We start from the raw sequence: 24193 nt of genomic DNA, 5'->3' as shown, positions 1-24193 counted from the left end.
GTGAGGTACGAATCCTGGATTATATTCACATACTCGAGAGAACATAATTTTTATCAGTTAATTTATTTACAACGTTTTGAGTGTGTCACTTTGTTGACTTCCACCGTCGTCTGGATAGTACACAGTGTCTTACATCGGATCGTGGCGGTGTTGACTTGATAAATTAATCGATTAAGACGATCAGTTCTGCGCTCCGGATCTAGGAGTGCAAGTGTCGAGTGCATTTGTGGGAGAATCAGAAGTGATGTGTATTATGCAAGTAAAGTAGCCCAAGGTGAGGCCATTATTTTCCATTGGAAAACTAATTAAGGGGGAAAGGAGAAGAGCTACAATGGCTAGGGTTTTACAAATTAAATTGCTTTACACCAGTGGTTCAGAACCCTATTGATAATAAGGAAAACTTGCGTTACATCAAAACTAAAGCTTCAACAAAATAACAAAGATAACCTTTATTAAAAATAAAACTGATTATTTTATTACAAAATGTTAAAAATAACATAAATAAAAAAAAAATGTATATTGCTAATTACATGTGAATGCAGGCATCATTAAAGTCTCTGCTATAGTATGTGGTTTTAACTAAACAGCAATCAATTAACCAACCTAATATATAAAGCTTGATGTGACTGATTTTCATTTTTTTTTCAAAATATTTAACTTTACTTTACAAGGGTGCTACCATCCAGCCCTTATACTTGCAACTCAAATCGCACGATAAATTTCATAATTTCGCGGAGCACCGGTCAAGAACCACTGCTTTACACGTTCACTTAAATAATTATTCACAAAACAAATATAATTTTTATTTGAAAATCGTGTTATTTAAAGTTATTTTATTTTAACAACATTTTGAGTGAGTCCAAAGACTTGTTTACAAATGAGCTGCATAAAATTTAAAAAAATCGTGTTTTCAGGCGTTTCCTAGAATATAAAAATAATCCTGGGTTCGAATCTTGCATACATCGAAAAAAGAGTCTATGTGGAATAAAAGCTTTCTTATTCTCAATTTTATCGTTGAAATAACGTTTTCGTGCATTTTATACATTTTACAAAATACAACTTAGTTCCCTTGTATTATTAATCGTGAGAATATTATGTGTAGTGTGCACTTAATCCATTATAGTAATTAATCTGGAAAACCACAGATGACTACATGTTTTAAGGACATATTAGGGAAATCAGTACATCCGTCCATATGTATAATGAAAAATCATAAATAATTGCAGAAAAATACAAATAAAAAACTACAAATTGTCATTAACATAAATGTTATTTATTTCAAAAAAATGTCTCAACGCGACATGAAGCATGTATATGGCTTGAGCTTCAAAATGGCCTGGCATTTGGATGGCTTAAGCGATCATTTTATACACTTGTGTAACGTTCACCATTCTGACCATTATTGAACATCCATATTGTACTAATTATTGAAACTTGAATTTATGCAATGATCCTAGACCTTACCGCACACAGGTAAGGTTTTAGAAAAAAATCATGAATTATGGTCGATTGTTACGCCATCAGTGGAGCAATTTGTGAAGTATTAAGCTTATTCCCTTTGAACATAGGTGAGATTTAAACTTAAATAAATTTCACAAATATTTTAGGAGACTGATTTAAAAAAAATAGTGGATTTATTAAGAAAAACATTGAATAAAAATGGATAGATTTTACCACTAAGTGACTGCCGAATCAATGAATGAACTTTCAATTAATCTGTTCGATACTGTATATTCGGTCGAAAGATATATCTAATATACATTCTTCAAGACGTGTTACCGGTGATTTTCTGTGTTGCATTGTATACCCTTAAGTTCTAATTGAATTTCTCGTTCTTTTGAAGCTAGACTGGATGCAAAGATCAAACATCGCGTCTATTGTGGCGCAGTGTAATCAATGTATTCGTATTAATCATTCCAAGCATACATTTGACCTAGAAATTGCTCGGACTAATACTGTTACAAATTAGCCCCCCAGTTACAAGTTGCATCCCAAAACTCGTCGTCACTCAATATCAAGGTTAAAAGTTATATTATATGATTTTTGACATCTCAACATAGATGAAGAAGAATATGAATGTCTGGACATTTACGGGGCTTGCGGCCGTCACAAGCTGGTTTAAGTGATCTTTTTACACACGTGTAACATTATCCAATCCTACCCATGGACAACCACACTACTCAAATTCTTGAAAGTTCCATATATATGAACCAATTTTGAAACATTGTTCTTGAATCACTAGAACTTCACTAGAGACATCTATTGGTGAGATGTAAAGAAGCTTTTTATTAAGCAGTCACACTCAAAATGTTGTTTTATCCAGTTGGTTATTTATTATGGGTAAGTATTAATTGCTTTACTGATTTCTATTTCATTAGTCTCAAATTTTATTTTTGTAAAAATGTCACACTGTAACAATTTTATTTTAATGACCTGATGATGAAATGATTATTCCGAAACCGGTAGTAACGAATTACTGCTGATTGAAGCGGTATTACATAAAGTGAACGATGAATGATAAGGAGAGTGTTATATGACTCTTGAGTTTACAAATATAAATTTTTCTTCAAACCCTCATCCGCACCCAATGGTGCATAGGGTACTGCATCATATAAACGCAGTGTTATATTGATCGTTAACACAAGAAGGAAAGGTGATCAGCCCTCCGCTACAGGTGCCGGTCCAGGGTAATATAGAATAAATATTAGAGTGAAAAAATCACTTATATTTATTTAACCTCCCTTTGGGAATCGAACCCGGGACCTCCAGTACGGTAGCCGAGCGTGTTTATCATTGCACTGCGGAGGCGGACAATATAAATTATTATACTGTAAATATGGATCTTCCAATGTGTTTCAGGGTTTTATGGCGAAAGTAAAAGTATATTTTTCACCCCAATGGTCTTTGAATTATACTTGTATATTGTAGTAAATACATGAAATTATTATGAAATAAACACACTTCAAAGGCCTTCTTGGTTTCGCGAATTCGAAGCATTTAAAATTATTGTGTTTATAAAGTACTTCATACTTGAGAAGCTGTATACGATATGTTGTTTCCTTTTAAGTTCCTGTGTAGAGAAATAAGCTCTAAAAGGGATCAAATGAAAATGTTTCTTTCAGTAACGAATTCCTCAAATCAAATAAAACGAAAATTCACGAGGTTGTTATTTTTATTATTATTACTGTTCAATTATTACCAGTTTGCTACAATACATCTCCTATTTAGGCAGTCATAAAACCTTTTATAGTTACATTACCAATTCGTATACATATACATATACAATACATATATGTACCTATTTACATATTTGTTCCTTCAACAAAGCAATAAAGGGAATGTCAATTATTTTTCATCCCTTGATTTTCTTTTTTAATTAATTTGGCAAGTACTTGACTAGAATTGATTAAATAATTCTCCAATTAAGATACATCAGGGTGCTATTAGGTGAGCATAGAAGAGTGAATAATTTGTTACATACATAAATAAAACACTCGTTTAGACCACCTTTGAGCTCATTCATGTTGTCTGTCTTATACAAGAGGTTTTTGTTTTTAAATTTAATTCAATCGTTTTTTTACTGTCCAATTAAACGCCACATTAATTTATTTTTTGACATCTCATCAAAGATGAAGAAGAATATGGAAGTCTGGGCATTTACGGGGCTGACAACCGTCATAGGCTGGTTAAAGTGATCACTTTACACACGTGTAACATTCATCAATTCTACGCATTATTGACAACCACCTACTCAAATTCATGGAAGTTCTATATATATGAACCAATTTAGAAACCTTGTTCTTGAATCACTAGAACTTCACTAGAGACATCTATTGGTGAGATGTAAAGAAGCTTTTTTACTAAGCAGAAACTCTTATATTAGTATGTGAGATCCGAATCCTGGATTATAATCACACACACGAGAAACGCCAGAAAATACCATTTTCATTTTTATTATTAAGCTTATAATTTGACCAGATAATTTATTTACAGTATTTGGACACACTCAAAATGTTGCCACATTAATTATTGAATGTAATGATTTGTTTGTTGCGTTAATAAATTCATTAAAATTGGGGATGATATTTATTTTTTATTTATTCGGAAGTTACTATCCACCCATTTTGGATATAAGTTTAACTTGGTAAATACCACTATGCATTCTAAATCATTTTTAAACACCGTATATAAAGCTAGGTCTAAAGTTAAGACTTTTTTTCAACGTATTTGTTACGTTGTGCTGTTATTTATTTAATTTTTTAATTTAAATATTATTGTTTTTCAATGGTAACATAGACAATAGGAAAAGGCTTTAGTCATTATCATATTGTTGAGTTTATTATGGATTTTAAGAAATTGTGGTATTTTCTAAGTAAAACCTTAATTTAAAATGAAAACACAAGAAGCTATAATATATTTTACTGCAACAGCATCCTGCATTTTACGCTCCTATACATCGAATGCAACACCTCAGAAATGTATTTGTAGTTTATCGATATCCGGAACATATTTCTTCTTATGTGATAATCGCGACATTTGTGAATACGAAAATACATGTGCCATATGTCTAGGATGTTAGACTGTTGAACTCTTTACAGCGATTACGCAGAATAATATTTCTTCTGACTTTACTACATCTCGACGATGAACAGCATACTTTAACACAGTTTTGCTTTTCTACCTATTATTGATTTATATTTTACATTCTGTCTTGTTTACCTAAATCCCAAGTCCCAAAATGAGTAATGAAAATTACTCATCGGGAATAGTATATAAAATATCTGTAATATGTTTAAATAAATAATTTCAGGAAGGTAGAGTTTCCCGTTTAGCGTACATTTTATATTTATTAGAATTGAAAGAAACTTCCAGTAAGAATTTTTCCTATTTAAGAACGACGAGTGCTTTCCAAAATACCGCTATCTACTGAAGGAAAATCGAACCCTTTGCAAAAAAAATTAGGGCGCAAAGGAAAACGGTGCGTTTTCGTTTAACTGATATAAATTTTCTCCCCTATATAAGGACTGACTTGTTTACAATACGGCCATTTCCCCCAGCTTTTCGTTTGATTCAATTTTCCGCGAGACGAGGGCAGCACATTCGTTCGCAACAAGCACTTGTTTGGGCTCTAAGGGGAGTATAAATAGGGAAATTCTGACTCGTATTGTCAGACACATCATTGCCTTAACGATTAATAGACAGGTTATCTGCTAAGCAGGATATTCCTGACCCCTATTTTTGGAATGGGTCTTTATTGAGACCCACCTAAACGCTTGACAAATCGAGATACACTCTCGACCAGATAAATATAATGATATTTATATTTTCCATTTTTGTTACTATTATGTACTTGGTTTAGAACACGATATTTTTAAATGGCTACTAAATTCACCACCCTTAGAATTGTTCTTATGATATTTCATGCATATTTCAAACAAAAAATGCAGAATTTCTTGAATGTTATTTGCAGATGCTTTGTGGCACATTTTAACTTCGTAAAATAAAACATCTTATTTATTTATTGTTACATTTTTTCTCTAAACGGTTTCGACAAGAATTTTGTCATCGTCAGGGTTAGTACTTGTGTAACCCTGATGACGACAAGGCTCTTTCCGAAACCGGTTGGAGAAAAAATATACCAATAAAAAAGTGGTTAAAAACAAAGTTGTTTTATTTTATGAGGTTAAAATGAATAAATGAATAAATAAAACAAACATATGTTCCAGGTCAAAAGTATGTTAATTGACAAAATGATTATTTGCAAGAGCAAGTTCATTGTAATCATAGGTGACAATATTAAATTGACCCCAACTTTAAACCGCTGTTCCTGCCATAGTTCAAATATTGTAAACCAAACGAGAATCTGTCTATGTAGTTTGACTCGACCGACAACTTAAATGAGGAACGCGATTTATTAATATTTCTAGAAATCTCAACGCCATTTCTCGGGATTAAAAGGCTTCGAAAATAAAGAAAAATCAATCTCACAAAGAAATCATATTCGTATATTTTGATAGTCCAACATATATTAAGAAGAATATGGATGCCTGAGATTTAACAGGACTTATAACCTGTCATAGGCGGGCAAAGTGATCATTTAATGGTGGAGACTGACCGGAGCAATTAGTCGTAACATAACGTCGTAACATCGCTCGCGGCGAGCATCTAAAAACTATGGATGGAGCGCTCGGCTCGGTGTGAATACTCGCACCGTAACGTTTTACGTTACGACGAAATGTGGAGGTCAGTCTCCGCCTTAATACACGTGTTACATTCACCATTCTATCCATGATTGACAACCACGCTACTGAAGCATTTGGAACGCGTACTAACTAACTTAACTAACTAACTAACCAGCACGCCGCTTCAGGGTAGTCAGAATGAATAGAACGCCACACCAATCTATCTTTTCAAACAATCTTCGCCTCATCGACATTCATGCGTCTCCTCATACAGACCACTTTCAAGAATTAGAAATATTTTATCATACCAACATTTTTCCGGTCTTGATTGTTTGGTTAATTAAAAGTTATTGAAAGGAAAGAAGTAGTAATAAAAATAAGTGTTTTAAAAGTTATTGAAGGCAAGGAGTTTTTAAAAAATCAGTCTGTTTTTATGTACTACAAATGCACGTGTGGTGTTTTACTCGTATGGTGGATTAGATTTTTTTGTTGTTGTTTGATTCCATCACTGGAATGTTGCCAAGTTGGTTTCCCGCGCATCGTATAATTCTGGCGGGAATTTATATCTGACACTGTTCATTTTTGTATCAATTTCGAGTACAAGACGCACCTGAATTCGGAGGCATCTTTTGGAAGAAAAAAGTGCATCTTATCGTCAGTAAAATGCGGAAAACTTTTTTGTTGCTGGGATTTTCTCTACTATTTATTTTAATTTTCTTCTCGGCAGTTGGTACTGCATTATCCTACTCCAAAATATTTTTAGAATGACTATTTAGCGCACTTTATTAAAATTATTTTTCATTTCTTTTTTAAAAAATTTTTTTCTTTCTTTCATGAGTTTTACATTCTTTTTCAAATTCACACGACTTTTTCTTCGTTTACAATAATTTGGATGTGTCAAAATCCTTATTCACAAACCTAGATGTCTCCACTGAGGAGTCATTTTCACATTTAACATCTCAACTTAGATGATTAATATTTAAAAAAAAAAAGATTTTCTCTTATTAAAAAATTATGATTTTTATCTGTATATGGTATATACAAATATTTCTACACCATGATATTATTTAGATATCTAAATTTCTATATTTTGTAACTGTTTATATTTAAGCCATGTCTTAATTTTCTCCATATGTTTATTAAAATAATATAATACTCGAGACTCTATTCAAATTGAAAACCATACACATTTGTGCTGAGAAAACTAGAATTTACACATTCCCTTTCAGATCATCTTTCAAAGGCTTCCCTTTTGCCTTTTCACTAAATGTTATGTTTTAGAATTGAACAAATGGAAACTTGTTATTCTGTTCATGTCAAACGCCCTATTTTATATGATTTCATTTATTCTATAGGGTTTTTTTAAACAAATATTTATTAGTTGCCTTAGAAAATTCTCTTTGCCTTATGTACAAGGATTTATAGCAGTGGTCGGGGAACTTTTTTAATCATCACCCCAAAATATTTATGCGTAAGTCGATATTACCCCTCCCCCTATTTTGAAAAGAAGACAATCAATGTTTGTTTAAAATAAATCATGTTTATAGAATTAATTTACACGAATCAGAAAAAAATTGCATGAAAATAGAAAATAAAATTCTCAAATTGGATCAAACGAAAATTCAGGTTTTCAGGTTTCCTTTTTGGTTTTTGGAGAAATGATGTTTCTTCGTGTTTGATACAATTACATAAAAATTGGAACTTTTTGATGTTAGAGCAATTTGAATAGTCTTCAGCGTTTTTTATAAAATAAAACAACTTTGCTTTAACCACTTTTTATTGGTACACTTTATCCAACCGGTTTTGACAAGAACCTTGTTATCATCAGGGTTTGTGTTTTAAATTCTAAAACATTGAAATACTAAAATAAATAAAATAGTTAATTACCCTTCCCTTAGTACCAAAAAGTAGTACCAAAAACTTCCACGCACTCCGTACACCATAATATGGTGACACCATAATATTCATATATAATGAAAATATGATTAAAAAACTCGTAAATGTTGATGACAAGGTTCTTGTCGAAACCTGTTGGATAAAGTTTACCAATAAAAAGTGGTTTAGAAAACGTTGTTTTATTTTATAAAGTTTTAAAAAAGTGCCACAAAGTAACTGCGAAAAACATTCAAGAAATGATTTCTAAATTGTTTAAATTTGTAAACATACTAACACGCTTATGAAACAGCAAACTAGAAAAATTTCTCAATTGAAAAAAATCTTTTTAACGCTATTTGGGGTAATTTACTCCGGTTCCCCAACTGCTGATTTATAGCATATTCAGTATACTTATATGTCTTAAAAAATAGTGGATAAATAAAGTTACTAAATATTCAATAAGGTTGATCCCTAAAAACAATACAATTATAAAATACGCACAATAGATTCAATATCTTTTATCAATCAAGATTTGTCACAAAGCTTTTTGGCATGATAATACGTTGTATTTAAAATACTTGATAATATGTATTTAAAAGAGGTCAGGCCAGGAGTCGAAATAATCTGCGGGTATGTTTGAAGAGACTCATGAACATGGAAGAGGCAAAGATTGTTTGTAAAGAGTTCTTTTCGCTCTGCCTACCCTTGCAGAGAAGCAGCGTGATGGTTAGTGAGTTTTTTTATGTTTTTCATTAATTACTTCATATGAACGAATAGCACTCTCATGCGAACATTTATTAAATACATATAGGAATACTGTTTCGATAAATGACAGAATTAGATACACACTGATAAAATATTTTGCTGACGTTAAAACATCCCACTATTCGCTTGAAATATATTTTCATACACACGACAATTACTTATATCTTTCTGAAAACTTTGCCACGATTTCAGAATTTTTACAATTTCTTCGCCACATCATTTTTATCCGAATCATTTTGTGTTACGAATAATTGCAAAGTTACATGGAAGAAAACAATTTTAATGATTCCTCATCTTACCCTTATCGGCACTGCATTGTATTGATGTAGCGTTATCTTGATCGTTAATTACATGAAAGTAAAGCGGTCATTTAATGTCTTTTTTATTTAAACAAAAAATAGTTTTACAATATTTTGAGTGTGTTCAAATACTTGTTTACAAAATCTGGATTATCTCCAAATACAGGGGTTATTTTAATATTATTTTTGACATCTCATCAAAGATGAAGAAGAATATGGAAGTCTGGGCATTTACAGGACTGACGACCGTCATAGGTTGGTTTAAGTGATCACTTTACACACGTGTAACATTCACCAATTCTACCCATTATTGACAACCATACTACTCAAATTCTTTTCATCTCACCAATAGATATCTCTAGTGAATTTCTAGTGATTCAAGAATAATGTTTCAAAATTGGTTCATATATATAAAACTTCCAAGAATTTGAGTAGTGTGGTTGTCAATAATGAGTAGAATTGGTGAATACTAGACCTGTGTAAAGTGATCACTTAAACCAGCCTATGACGGTCATCAGCTCCGTAAATGCCCAGACTTCCATATTCTTCTTCATCTTTAATGAGATGTCAAAAAAAAAAAATATGAATAATCATTCCATCATCAGGTCATTATAATTAAATAGTTACGGTCTGAAAATTCGATCTGTCTTGGTTTAGACAATCTAGAAAAAATAGAAATCAGTTAAGCAATTAATTCTTACCCATAATAAATAAATAATAAATAATATAAAAAAAATAGTTTGACTACTGCAGAATACTGCAGGTGTCTAGTTCTCAAATGTCAAATACGATTGACGTTCTCTACGCCATTTGCAAAAATGATAACATCTTCCGATGGGGTGATTGATTGCGCCACTCAGTATTTTTAATGAAGAAAAATTTAATACGATAATCTTTATCGTTACGTTTTTTTCGCTCTGCAAGTATCAAAAAGTTTCGGAAAACATCAGCTGCTCGGTTGAAAATCTTACGTTCCTTAAATAATTATCTGAGAATTTCTTTTTTATCTGGTGTATTTTCGTATGTAGGTTATACCCTTGTGCCTTGATCGCATGTTGCGTAACGGTGACTCGAAAGAAGTATCAATTGATAAGACCTATGTATGTTTCCATTCACGATTCGAATGACAGTCCACCGTATTTTAATTAAGATGTATCACGAGACGTTTGTGTCTGGTTGTAGTCCCGTGGTTAGTGTCGCGTACTCTTAAGTCAGAGTTTCTCGGTTCGAACCCACTATTCTACAATTTGATACCTATTTCTAATAATGAGCCGCTTAGGCTCACAGAAATAGTATAAAATTGAAATATTTGTGTGAATAATAAAAACACAAATATTTCTCTTTCTTCCATTAAACAATTTAAATAATAAAAAATATAGCCACGAGGATGAAACTCCATTTTTTTTATTAAACTTTTTTAAACGCTACAGGGTTAACTAATTTGTTCAACAAGTCAGACGCTTCCCTTTCGAATTCACCAAGTACTTGAAAGAAAATGAATCATAATCTAACATCCGGAGGTCCTGCGCTTCAAAGACCAGTCCAGGGTATTATTAAATAAATATTACAGTTTAAAATCACTAGTGTCCTCCTCCGTAGTATAATGGTCAGCACGCTCAGCTACCATTCTGGAGGTCCCGGGTTCGATTCCCAAGGGGGATTAAATAAATATAAGGGATTTTTTGACTTTAATTTTTATTAAATATTACCCTGGACTGATACCAAGGCTGATCATGGTCGATCACCTTTCTTTCTTGTATTAAACGATCAAATTACACCGCTTCTATACGATGCAGTGCCCTATGCACCATCGCGTGTGGATAAGGGTTAGAAGAAAAAAACCATTAATGTTTATTTTAATCTTTCCCTGGGAATCGAGCTCGGGATTTCCAGCACGGTAGCTAAACACGTCTTAAAATTTAAAAATATGCTGTCATAAATATAAACACCTTCAAACATTGCAAACGAATTTAACCCTTTGAAACGAACCGCGGTTGACGTCAAAATTGGCTTCCGTATTTTCCGGATTTACGTAAAATCTTAGTGACATACTTGCATATGGACTGCACTGCTGTTTGCAGCAAAGTGTGTTGCAAACATATTGCTCACTTCTTTCAACAACGTCATATATCAAAAATCGTGAATTTTCAGTTGTTTCATGTTTTCGGAATGCTTAGGAAATGTACTATATCCCAGCAAAAGCGGCATATTTTTACTTTATATTTACCCGCTACAGGGCAGAAAGTGTTGTTTTTGAATTTTGAAGAAAAGGTATTGTTTAATAATTTTTTTTAATTTACTAAATATTTTTCAAATGGAGAAAAAACATCCAGGTTTTACCTAAAAAGATTTTTTGCACAGTAAAAAGTTCTAAAAGTGGCTTGATATTTGTTTTTAATACATTTCATTGTATTTTTAAACTTTAAAAACGATATCCTGAAAAACCAAGTTTTTGACACATTGAGACATCGCTCGCTCCTTGCAACAACGTCATATGTTGAAAGGAGCGAGCGACATCTCAATGTTGACAGTCTATGTTTGCCCCTTACATAGAGGTGCGTTCGAACGTTCATTTTGACATATTATTGTCGAAGCGAGGGTTAAGTTATAGAGTCATAAATCGAGGTGTGACGTTGTTTGTGGTATATTCGATAAAATAAAATCTCTAGTCACTGGTGATCCTCTCCAATTTAATTGGTTTCAATTGCCCACAGGAAAGAATCAATTCCAATTCATGATTTGACTATTCGCATACCGACGGCCTACGCGAAGGACGAAGGAAGTGGGGAAATTATCCTATTTTTCGTTTAAAACGAGGACATTGCGTGTTACGTCACATTAAAAAAATATTACAACATTATAAGTGTGTCCAAATACTTCATAATTCACAAATTTGGATTATCTCCAATTGAAGGAGTTATTTTTTATTATTTTTTGACATCTCATTAAAGATGAAGAAGAATATGGAAGTCTGGGCATTTACTTTTTTATTTTGGCCTATGACGGTCGTCAGCCCCGTAAATGCCCAGACTTCCATATTCTTCTTCATATTTGATGAGATGTCAAAAAATAATAAGAAAAATAACTCCTTCAATTGGAGATAATCCAAATTTGTGAATAATAAAGTATGAAGGATGTCCAAAAAATATGAAAAAAAAATTATCATATTATTTTTTGACATCTCAACATAGATGAAGAAGAATATGGAAAAAAAATACTCTCATTATAATTCATTGTTTACTTTGCGTAAAACCACTTTTATTAACACTTATTCGTGACTACCGGCTTCGGAAAAGCATTCCATCGTTAGGTCATCAAAATAAAATTATAACGATTCCAAAATTTTAAATTAAAATTAATTACACAAATAATTTCACAAAGTAAGCAATGGATGATAAGGATAATTTTTAATTATCATACTACAATGATTAAAGAAAACACTTCGTTTTTTACAACTTGAGTTTTATTATAGACTACATGTTTCAGAAGTTAAACTTCCATCAATCAGGTCTGTATAATAACTAAAATATAAAATATAAAATTGTTCTATAAATAAGGAGAGGGGAAAGTAAGGGGAAGGGGTTAGTCAAGGGACGGAGTTTGAAAACAAAGAAAAAATGGAAAGCAATGGTGAAGAATTTTGAAACAATATATTATTTAATAAAACAAACATGTAGTCTATAATAAAACTCAAGTGGTAAAAAACGAAGTGTTTTCTTTAATCATTGTAACATGTCTTACCACAAAGTTTATGCCGAAACAATAAATAAAATATCATACTACAAAGTTATCAATGCTATTAATATACAAATAAAAAAAAAGAAATTGGAAGTTTGGGCTTTTTCAGGGCTTACGACCGTCAAGGCTGGTTTAAGTGATTACTTTACATACGTGTAACATTCACCAATTTTACCCATGATTTACCAATTCTCAAATCTTGGAAGTTCCATATATACATATATATGATCCAATTCAAAAACATTGTACTTAAATTTCTACAATTCTTCATGTTGAGATTAAAAAAAATAATAATATCAAAAATAACCCCTTTAATTGGAGAAAATCCAGATATGTGAACAAGTATTTGAACACAGTCAAAATGTTGTTAATCTTATCATAGGTAAAAAAAAAAAAAAGTTCTTTGCAGTGGTGTCTTATTAAAATGAGAAAATTATTTTTTTAAATTATTTTTTTCCCAAAAGAGCAATGGAACTTACTCATCGGGAATATTATAAATATGACTTAAAAAATCTGTCGGTATTCTACGTACTCAAAAATGTCCATGGAAGCATAACTGGCAGAAAATAACGGAGTGCTAGTACCGACACTGGTGTAGGGAAACAAAACATGGAATTGGAAGAAGAAGAATGAAAACAGAACACGTATGGAAAGACTGATAAATAAAGGAAATTGAAAGGATATTGAATACTGGGAACAGATTGCATAATGCACTAAAATTAGTTAAAGCAATTAAAAACCTATCAGAAATACCTAAACTGGTAGTACGCAGTAGAGTTCTGGTTTCAACAATAATGTATGGAACCGGAGCATGAATTTAGTAATAGAAGGATATTATTTTTGACATCTCATCAAAGATGTAAAAGAAAATGGAAGTCTGGGCATATACGGGGTTGACGACCGTCATAGGCTGGTTTAAGTGATCACTTTACACACTGTAACATTCACCAATTCTACCCATTATTGACCACCACACCACTCAAATTCTTGGAAGTTCTATATATATGAAACAATTTAGAAACCTTGTTCTTGAATCACTAGAACTTCACTAGAGACATCTATTGGTGAGATGTAAACAAGCTTTTTTACCAAGCAGAAACTCTAATATTAGTATGTGAGGTCCGAATCCTGGATTATAATCACACACACGAACAATTGTGTGTGGAAAAACGATAAACGATAGATGTGAAATGAGGTACGGTAAAACAAATGTATGAGGCGAATGTTGTTGAAAATAGGGGCAGAGGAAAACCGACGACTACGTGGCATGATCATGTATTTCGAGTACTTGGAAGTGGTCTGGTAAGGAGTGAAGATATCCAAGAATGTAAAAAGGTGGAAGATTGTTTGCAATGACAGATTGGCGTGGCGTTCCATTCTCTCTGCCTACCCCCACTTAATGATTAGCTAGTTAGAAGCGCGTTAAAAACATACTTTGATTTGTAGTAATAAACAAATCATTGAAATGTTCACAGAGTAAACGATCACTCTATAGGAAATTTACTTGATACTGGCAATTAACACTCTTATTCTTGGAAAATTTCCAAGTCGATATTGAAATACTCGAAATTAGTTCCGACCAATATTTTGTACGTTATTTAGTACAGGCGTCGAAGTAATCATTATTACGTTGGCCGTGATGTTCGTACAAAGTAGTGAGTCTTTCATATGAGCATATATGTCACCTTATTCAATTTTTGCAGGCTGCAAATTGCTCGCAAATTGCATTATGGCTAGGTCACATAGGAGGCAAGCCAGTTCGGTTAAAAATGGCGAACAATTTTCCTATCTCAAAATCGTATACGAATTCTGAAAAATGAAATGTTTTCATATAACGTGAAAAAATAATCATCAAAAGGACCGTCCGTCTAAGGCAAAACGATTGTCACAAATTTTATTATGATACGTTTTTTTTAAACAATAAAATAAAATAAATTGAATACGTAAAATCAGTGTTTAATTTTGACATTTAATATATAAAGTAGAAATATTTTATTTAAAACTGCATATGTATTCTTCTACAAATGAAAAGTAAAACTGTCCACAAAGTTAATGCCGAATCAATAAAGAATACACTTAAACTAATGTTAGAATGGGTTTTTTTTTTTAAATTGTGGGAAAACTTAGTATGGGCATATTTCCGTAATCTGCACATTATGATTATGTATCCGATAACAAATAAATAAATAATTAGTCAAAATTAATTTCTTGAATGTTTTTCGATGATACTTTGTGGCACATTTTGTAATCTTTATAAAATAAAACAACTTTGTTTTGACCACTTGTTATTGGTACACTTTTTCCAAGTGGTTTCGACAAGAACTTTGTCATCATCAGGTCTTTTTTAATCACATTTTCATATAGTGTACGGAGCGCGTGGAAGTTTTTGGCATCGTAAGGGAAGGGTAATTAACTATAACCTATAACAAGACACACAAGGTGGCTTGGTGGGTATATGCAAAAAAAATCTTAATATGTATAAATTGTGATTTAAATAAATGTATAAAAAAAAAATCAATGTTTTAGAATTAGTACATAAACTCTGAAAATGACAAGGTTTTTGTCGAAACCGGTTGGAAAAAGTGTACCAATAACAAAAGCTTAAAACAAAGTTGTTTTATAAGTTTATAAAATGTGCCACAAAGTATCGGCGAAAAACATTAAAGAAATAGTCTTGATATAGTTGTAAGATAAACAATTAAAAGAGCTTTGGTATACGTATACGGAGTGTCCGATGCACTTCCGGTATGGCGAGGTCCCGCGCTACGCGCGTGCGGTAAGGGCTTCCGCCGAAGGTCAGCCATGCAGTCGCTCCGACCTCAATTGACCGGGAATAAACAAGAGAATGACAGAGCATAGTTCAGATTGTGTTGAGCCGCACTGCGACGTCTTCCGAGCATATTTCGGGACGAAACAACTCTTTCGTTGCGTAACCTCTATTCTAACTCAGAGTCTAATTAAAGAACAGACAGCTCTCTCACTGCCTAGCGCAGCGATGGGAAATGAAGTTTGGCCGCGCGCGCTGTGCCAAAATAACGCCTTTTCCGCGTGCCTTCTTCTTTGTATTTTTATATTTTATTTAAAATAATTATAATATTAAATAATACATAATAATTTTTAAATAAAGTATTCTCTAATAACTTGCATGACCATTTTTATTATAACGATTTCATCGATTGACTCTGCAGTAACTTTGTGGTCAAATCTTTCCATTTTTAAATCAAGTTTTACTTGTTGGGTAATATATCCAAAATTAAACACGGTTTATTTGGTTGAATTCTATATTTATTTATGTATATTTTAATATTATTAATTTACGTATTATATACATAAACCAAATTAATTGTGTTTAATTTTGTATATATTACCCAACAATTCAATTTGGAATTCTACCAACTGTCAAAATTTATCAGGCGAATGTAAGCGGAAAAAAGAGCAGAGGAAGACCGAGAAAAACATGGCACGATCAGGTATGCCAAATACTTGAAAGTGGTCAGGTTAGAAGTCGTAACAATCGGCGGGTATGTATGAGGAGATGCATGAACGTGGAAGAGGCGAAGAATGTTTGCAAAGACAGAGTGGTGTGGCGCTCTATTCTCTCTGCCTACCCCTGCGGGGAAGCGGCGTGATAGTTAGTTAGTAAGTTAGTTATTTAATTGGCTTTCATCATTGCCAATGTAACTTTTATTTTTATTTTTTATGTACTACAGCTGTTTAATTCTAAAACAAATAAAATAATGAAATAAAATAATATAGATATAAAAAAATAAAATATAAATAATAAGAGGATGTACACAATTATCTAATCCCTTTACCGAAGGCGTAAAAAAACACCCGTCCGAAATGCGTTTAATAAATATTTTTATGTAATAGATAGAAAAAAATAATTTTCAACATAATTACCCCATACGATGTTTGCATTGGTATAACTTAAAGCACATCCTAAACTCCGATGGTTACTTTACGAAAAGTATTTTATTAGAAACTACTTTTTACACAGGATTAAATGTTTTATGAAGACTTCATTATATATACTTAGTATTAAGTACTTCCCCAAGACAAAGTTTTTATGCTAGAAACTTTCCTTTAAGAAGATTACATTGCTTGGTATAAAACTTCATTAATCCATTTAAATATCTTTATATGTTCATATTCAAGAATATAATCTGAAAATCCGTTTATCGACAAATTTTTTTTAAGTAAATTTAAATTAATAAAATTTTAATATCCCTATATTTTAATATCGCATTTCAACTGCGTTCAGTCTACTTTCATCCTTCTTTTGCCAACTCCATGTTTCACTTCCATACATTAGAGTTGGAACCAGGACTCCGTTGTGCACTGCCAGTTTAGATTCCGCTGATAGGTTTTTATTTGCTATAACTGATTTCAGTGCACCATTCACTTTGTTTCAACTATAGCAGGTACAGCGGTTTAAAGTTGGGGTCAATTTAATATTGTCACCTATGATTACGATGAAGTTGCTCTTGCAAATAATCATTTTATCAATTTATATACTTTTGACCGGGAACAAATGCTATATTTATTTATAAATTTATTCATTTTAACTTTATAAAATAAAACAACTTTGTTTTTAACCACTTTTTTATTGGTACATTTTTCCTCCAACCGGTTTCGGAAAGAATCTTGTCATCATCAGGGTTACACATGTACTAACCCTGATGATGACAAAATTCTTGTACAAAACCGTTTAGAGAAAAAATAAATCAGTAAATATGTTTTAAAAAACAAAGATGTTTTGTTTTATGAGGCTATAATGTGCCATAAAGTATCTGCGAAAAATATTTGAGAAATTCTTCGTCCATGTTTGAAATATGGATAAAATATCATGATTACAATTCTAAGGGTGTTGAATTTAGAAGTCATTCAAACAGTCGTTAACATTTAATTTTGAAAACATCGTGTACTCAAGTACTCAATAGTAAAATAAAATAAAAATATAAATATAATTATATATATATATATAGTCGAGAGTGTATCTCGATTTTTCAAGCGTTTAGGTGGGTCTCAATAAAGACCCATTCCAAAAATAGGGGTCAGGAATATCCTGCTTAGCAGATAACCTGTCTATTAATCGTTAAGGCAATGATGTGTCTGAAATTACGAGTAAGAATTTCCCTATTTATACTCCCCTTAGAGCCCAAACAAGTGCTTGTTGCGAACGAATGTGCTGCCCTCGTCTCGCGAAAAATTGAATCAAACGAAAAGCTGGGGGAAATGGCCGTATTGTAAACAAGTCAGTCCTTGTATGGGGGAGAAAATTGTTATTCGTGAAACGTTAACTTACCGTTTTCCTTTGCGCCCTTACTTTCTCAGAGCGAATTTTGATATTCGGTTTAGTTTACCTTTAGTAGAAGGTGGTATTTGCATTCCCAATAATCAAGTGAAAACGCCCGTCGTTCGTAAATAAGAATAATTCTTTCAATTCTAATAAATACAAAAATATGCTAAACTTGAAATTTTACCGACCAGGGTAGAAAGACGAAAGTCATTTACAAAAACATATGATAAATAATGTATGTGCGTTTTTATTTTATTTTTTTAACCCTTACTCGCACTCAATGGTGCATAAGGCACTGCATCATAGCGACGCAGTGTTATCGTGATCATTAAGTGCACGAAGGCAAGGTGATCTGCCCTGCGCTTCTTGTACCAGTCCAGGGTGATATTATGTAGATAAATATGAGAGCGAAAATCACCCATATTTATTTCGACCCCCTGGGAATCGAACCCGGGACCTCCAGCAAGGTAGACAGGCGTCTATAGCGTATAGTTGTTGGATATATATATATATATATATATATATATATATATATATATATATATATTTATATATATATATATATATATACATATATATATATATATATATATATATATATATATATATATATATATATATATATATATATATATATATATATATGTATATATATATATATGTATATATATATATATATATATATATATATATATATATATATATATATATAAATATATATATATATATATATATATATATATATATATATATATATATATATATATATATATATATATATATATATAAAAAATATATATATTTATATATATATATATATATATATATATCCAACAACTTTACGCTAAAATTATCATTACAAATGCATTTAAATGCAGTGGAAATGCCTTCACTCAGACAAATGTATGGTAAAACATTATTTGAAATATGTTCGAATGGTGATATAAGGAAAGAATGCAAGACTAAGGTAAATCAAACTGTTTACTTTTATATTTTTTTTACAAAAATGTTAGTAATATTAGTATATGACCACTTACTGTTTGTTTAAAATTTCGTTTATTATGCAATCTCTCAGAAGAATGCGCAATAAAACGATGTATGATAGATGTTCAAATAGTGAAATAAGGAAGGAATGCAAGACTGAGATAAGCAAATTATCGAAAAAATTAAGAAAGGTGTGTTGAGGTGGTTCGGGCATGTGAATCGAATGAGTGAAGAAAGGATAGTTAAACAAATTTAAGAGGTGAAAGTGTTTGGTAAAGGAAGCAGAGGAAGACCGAAAAAAACTTGTCACGATCAAGTATTTCAAATAATTGTCAGGTCAAGAGTCGGAATAATTAGCGTGTAAGTATGTATGAATGTGGAAGAAGCAAAGTGTGTGTGCAAAGACAAATGCGTTTTTTTTCTCTGCCTACCCCTGCAGGAAGTATTGTGATGGTTAGTTAGTAAGTTAGTTTTAGGAACATTGAATCGCCATATAATAATGATACACGGTTGCGTATCATGATTGTGAAATAAATCATTATCTCACAGAGTATATTAATTGTCTTTGAAATTCATAAAATTACTTTGTTTTAACCACGTTTCATCATCATCATAAGGGTTTATTAAAAAGATGACAAGGTTCTTGTCTAAACCGGTAGGTTAAAGTTTACTTTAATAAAAAGTGGTTAAAACAAAGTTGTTTAATTTTATAAAATTTATAAAATGTGCCACAAAGTATCTGCGAAAAACATTCAAGAAATTGTCTTTGAATCTATGTGTCATATTTTTCAATCAATTTGGTCCGCTTAGTGTAATGGTCAGCACGTTGGGTTTCCATACTGGAGGTCCCAGGTTTGATTCCCAGGGGGGGTCAGATAAATATAAGTGTTTTTTCACTCTAATATTCATTCAATATTACCCCGGACTGGTACCTGAAGCGGAGGGCTGATCACCTTTCCTTCACCTGATAACGATAGAGATAACACTTCGTTTATATGATGCAGTACCCTTTCCATCGGCTGCGGATTAGGATTTGATATTTAATAATATTTGTTGATATATTTTTTTCAGAGAGCGCCAAAGATGACCAGGACACCAGTTCAGAAGGCGACTCGAATTGATTTCGACCCCAGGACCAATGGTGTTCGAATTGAGGAAGTCAACGATAGGTTTGTAAAATTTTAATTCAACATATTTTACCACTGAAAGTTCTTGTTTTGTTGGTGAGAATTTTTTTAATTTTTCAGTCAACATTTACAACATTTTTAATGTGTCCAAATATTTGTTTTCAAATCCGGATTTTCCGCAGTTACAAACATTTAAATAATGTTTTCAGGCGTTTTAAATTTTCAGTCAACATTTACAACATTTTTAATGTGTCCAAATATTTGTTCTCAAATCCGGATTTTCCCCAGTTACAAACATTTAAATCATGTTTTCAGGCGTTTCCCAGTCTGTAAAAATAAATCAGCGCTCGGATCTTGCACACATACAAATAAAAATTTCTCTTCTTTATAAAAGTAATAAAATCTTATTTAATACAACATAGAAGATTGTTATGAACTTGTATGTACTGTGTTAATGAGATGAATGATATATGTTGGAGTTCCAAAATTTTTAGATGTGTGGTTGCCAATAATGGGTAGAATGGTGAATGTATCACGTTTGTAAAGTGATCACTAATTAATTATTTTCATTCTAACCCTTATCCGCACCCCAATGGTGCAAAGGGCACTGCAATATATAAATGCAGTATAATCTTAATCGTTAACAGATGACGGAAAGGTGATCAGGCCTCCGCTTCAGGTACCAGTCCAGGGTAATTTTGAATAAGTAACTGAGTGTAAAAATCACTTGTATTTATTTGACCCTCGCTGGGAATCGACCCGGGACCTCCAGAACGGTAGCCGAGCGTGCTGACCATTACACCACGGAGGCGGAAGATCTTGATCACTTAAACAGCCTATAATCCCTGTAAATACCCAGACTTATTCTTCATCTACGTTGAGATGTTATTTTGTATTTTAATCATTTTTACCTTACTTAAAACGATATTTTGAGTGAGTTCAAATTCATGTCCACAAATCTGGCTTTCTTCATTTATGAGTTATTTGTAATGACGTCAAAAATTTAGAATAAAATGGGTATTTAAAGGCCTTATGACTTGTCTTATGATAGGCTGGGTAGGTAATTACTTTAAACGCGTGTATCGTTCACCATTCTATCCACGATTGACAACCAATCTACGAAGTTTTTACAAATCAACCATAGATGCTGCCGTGAACTCAAACATGAATCGATGTGACATAAATGATATGCGTATGAGTTCGTAAAATTTGACCAGTTTTGTAGTTTATTCCACTATTATTTTATTATATAAAAAAAAGGTGAATATTATGCAGAATTGTAATCATTGCATTAGTGTCTTAGTTGGGACTGAGATATGGCGGTGTCATCTGTTGTTTTTTTCGTTAAGTAAGTAGCTTTCTCCATTTTAACTTAGAAGAGGATTCTTAGGAATTATTTCACATAATAGGATATCACATAATATTGGGTCATATTAACCTGTCCGGGAGTATGGTAGTACATGTACGGCCATACCAATTTTTTCTCAAAGGAGTATGGCCGTACGTATGTAAGAAAATACGTTGTTTTTAGCATTGAATATGAAATAAATTATAAAAAGTAAAAAAAAAATATCAAAAAAACTGACTCGCCAGATACATTTTTGTCCGCAGAAACTCACTCTCGGACAGGTTAAAAGTCTCCGCGGTTTTTTTGCACAAAAATTTTAAAAATTCAAAATTAATTTTAGTTAAGTACATATTAAACATTTAGTATTATCTGCGACTATTTGCCATTTTTCGGGTAGCTTCACAATTCCATCTGTGTTGAACGTGTGTGTGATTATAATTCAGGATTCGGACCTCACATACTAATAAAAGAGTTTCTGCTCAATAAAAAGCTTCTTTTCATCTCACCAATAGACCTCTCTAGTAAAGTTCTAGTGATTCAAGAATAATGTTTCAAAATTGGTTCATATATATAGAGATTCTCAAAATTTGAGTAGTGTGGTTGTCAATGATGGGTAGAATTGGTGAATGTTACACGTGTGTTAAGTGATCACTTAAACCAGCATATGACGGTCGTCAGCTCTGTAAATGCCCAGACTTCCATATTCTTCTTCATCTTTGATGAGATGTCAAAAAAATAATATATGGTAATGGAACTGTTGCGTTGAGCTAGTGTCTCACGAAAACTGCGCAATATATATTGGCTAGTTATATTATCATTATGTAATTATTGATGAAGCTTACACTAGGTGCATAACCGGAAACACGTTAAAAACCGAATAAGGAACACGGAAATTCAGGAAAGTTGTAGTACGGAGGATGTAATCAAATAAGGATGCAGCGAAAACGATTCTGGAATGCCCATGTCGAAAAAATGCATGGTCATAGACCATCCCGAATTGTTCTTCAAGATCACTTGGAAGACCTCCAAAGCGATGGTGTGACAGCTGACAGTCCACGTCACAAGGGACGGATAGACAGAACCGAAGATCTAAGGAAGCTTTCATCATGTCGATTCGATGGAGTGGCCTCATAATGATTAAGGCGCAGATAGGGATAAAAGATGAAGACTCACAGTTTCAATTCCTCAACCAATCTGTTTCTAAATTAATCAAACTATCGATATACATATCGTAGTCACACAGGAGAAAGTAACCAAGTGCATTTTTTACAAAAAACGTGATCATTGACTATTTGATATCTTACTAGCTTGATATTGCCCTGAAAAAATCCCTAAAGATTTTAAACTTGGATGTATAATATACTGACTTATTGAAAATGACTAACTGCATTGATGTTTATTTTCTTGCCAAGCAAAAGGTACTTAACTGGCCCTCTGAACATTTTACGTTTAGTTAGTTGGTCACTTTCTCCTGTACGACTACGATATATTTATTGTTACGTATTTGAGTTTCAGCAGGTCCATTAATTTTGGATAAATAAAATGTATAAATAAATTTTCAGTTTATTTTACCACAACTAAAAAAAAGAAATTCATCGTTTTTCTAAGGGTTCCCACATAATTTGGAATATTTGAAAATAAAATGGATTACCCAGTCTGATGATTTTGTATGGAGGATAACGAAATACCAATCCACATTCTCCAAACCTGTGACGCACTCGCTCGCAAACGAAGTCATATCCTTGGAGGACCACTACTAGACTCTGAGAAAGTGCAGCTCTTGAACCAAGACAGGTCGTGAACTACATGACTCATGTAGGTCTTGAGAGTGAGCTATGATACAGAAGGAGGTCACAATAGACCTGAAATAAGGGAAGCAAGATCCCTTGACATTAAAATAATAAAATAAAATAAAAATATTACAGTAGATATGTAGTACGTAGGTACTGTAATACTATTTGACATTACAGTACATATCGCTCACTCCTTTCAAGAACGCCATAAATCAAAAAAACTTGATTTTTCAGGAGAACGTTTTTAAAGTTGAAAAATATAATACAATGTATTAAAAATAAATACCAAGCCACATACTGAACTTTTTACTGTGCAACAGATCTTTTTAAGTTAAACCTGGTGGTTTTTCTCCATTTGAAAAATATTTATTTTATTTAAAAAAAATATTAAACAATACCTTTTCTCCAAAATGCAAAAACATCACTTTTATGCCTGGGTAGCGGGTAAATATTAAGTTAAAAATATGCCTCTTTGGCTGAGATATAGAACATCTTCAGGGCATTCAGAAAACATGGACCACTTAAAATTGACGATTTTTGATTTATGACGTTCTTGAAAGGAGTGAGCGATATGTGGAAACAAATAGGTTAATTATGAACTATTAACTTTTAACCGTTAATACATTAAAATTCTGAATAAATTATTAATTATTGACCGTTAATACAATAAAAAACATTTCTTGATAATTTAATCAAATTAAAGACAATGAAATCTCAATATGAGAATTATGAAAGTCTGGGTACTCTTTTCCGAAATTTGAGCTTAGAACGGGGCTGCTT

General features: G+C 32.2%; 1 protein-coding gene across 1 annotated transcript in view; it reads left to right on the top strand.

The window, feature by feature from the left end:
* LOC148309379 (proton-coupled amino acid transporter-like protein acs) overlaps positions 1-24193 on the top strand; it is a 75895-nt gene that overhangs the window by 37535 nt on the left and 14167 nt on the right. The window contains exon 2 of the mRNA XM_088260171.1: positions 20217-20314. Within this exon, the coding sequence (XP_088116297.1) occupies positions 20217-20314 (98 nt within the window). The remainder of the gene's footprint in view (positions 1-20216; positions 20315-24193) is intronic.

This window comes from Brachycentrus maculatus, unplaced genomic scaffold (genome assembly GCF_059751285.1).
Source record: "Brachycentrus maculatus isolate JH-2025_06_01 unplaced genomic scaffold, ASM5975128v1 h1tg000126l, whole genome shotgun sequence".
Taxonomy (NCBI): domain Eukaryota; kingdom Metazoa; phylum Arthropoda; class Insecta; order Trichoptera; family Brachycentridae; genus Brachycentrus; species Brachycentrus maculatus.
Note: the sequence above shows the minus strand (reverse complement) of the source record. Positions and strands in the feature narration are given on the sequence as shown.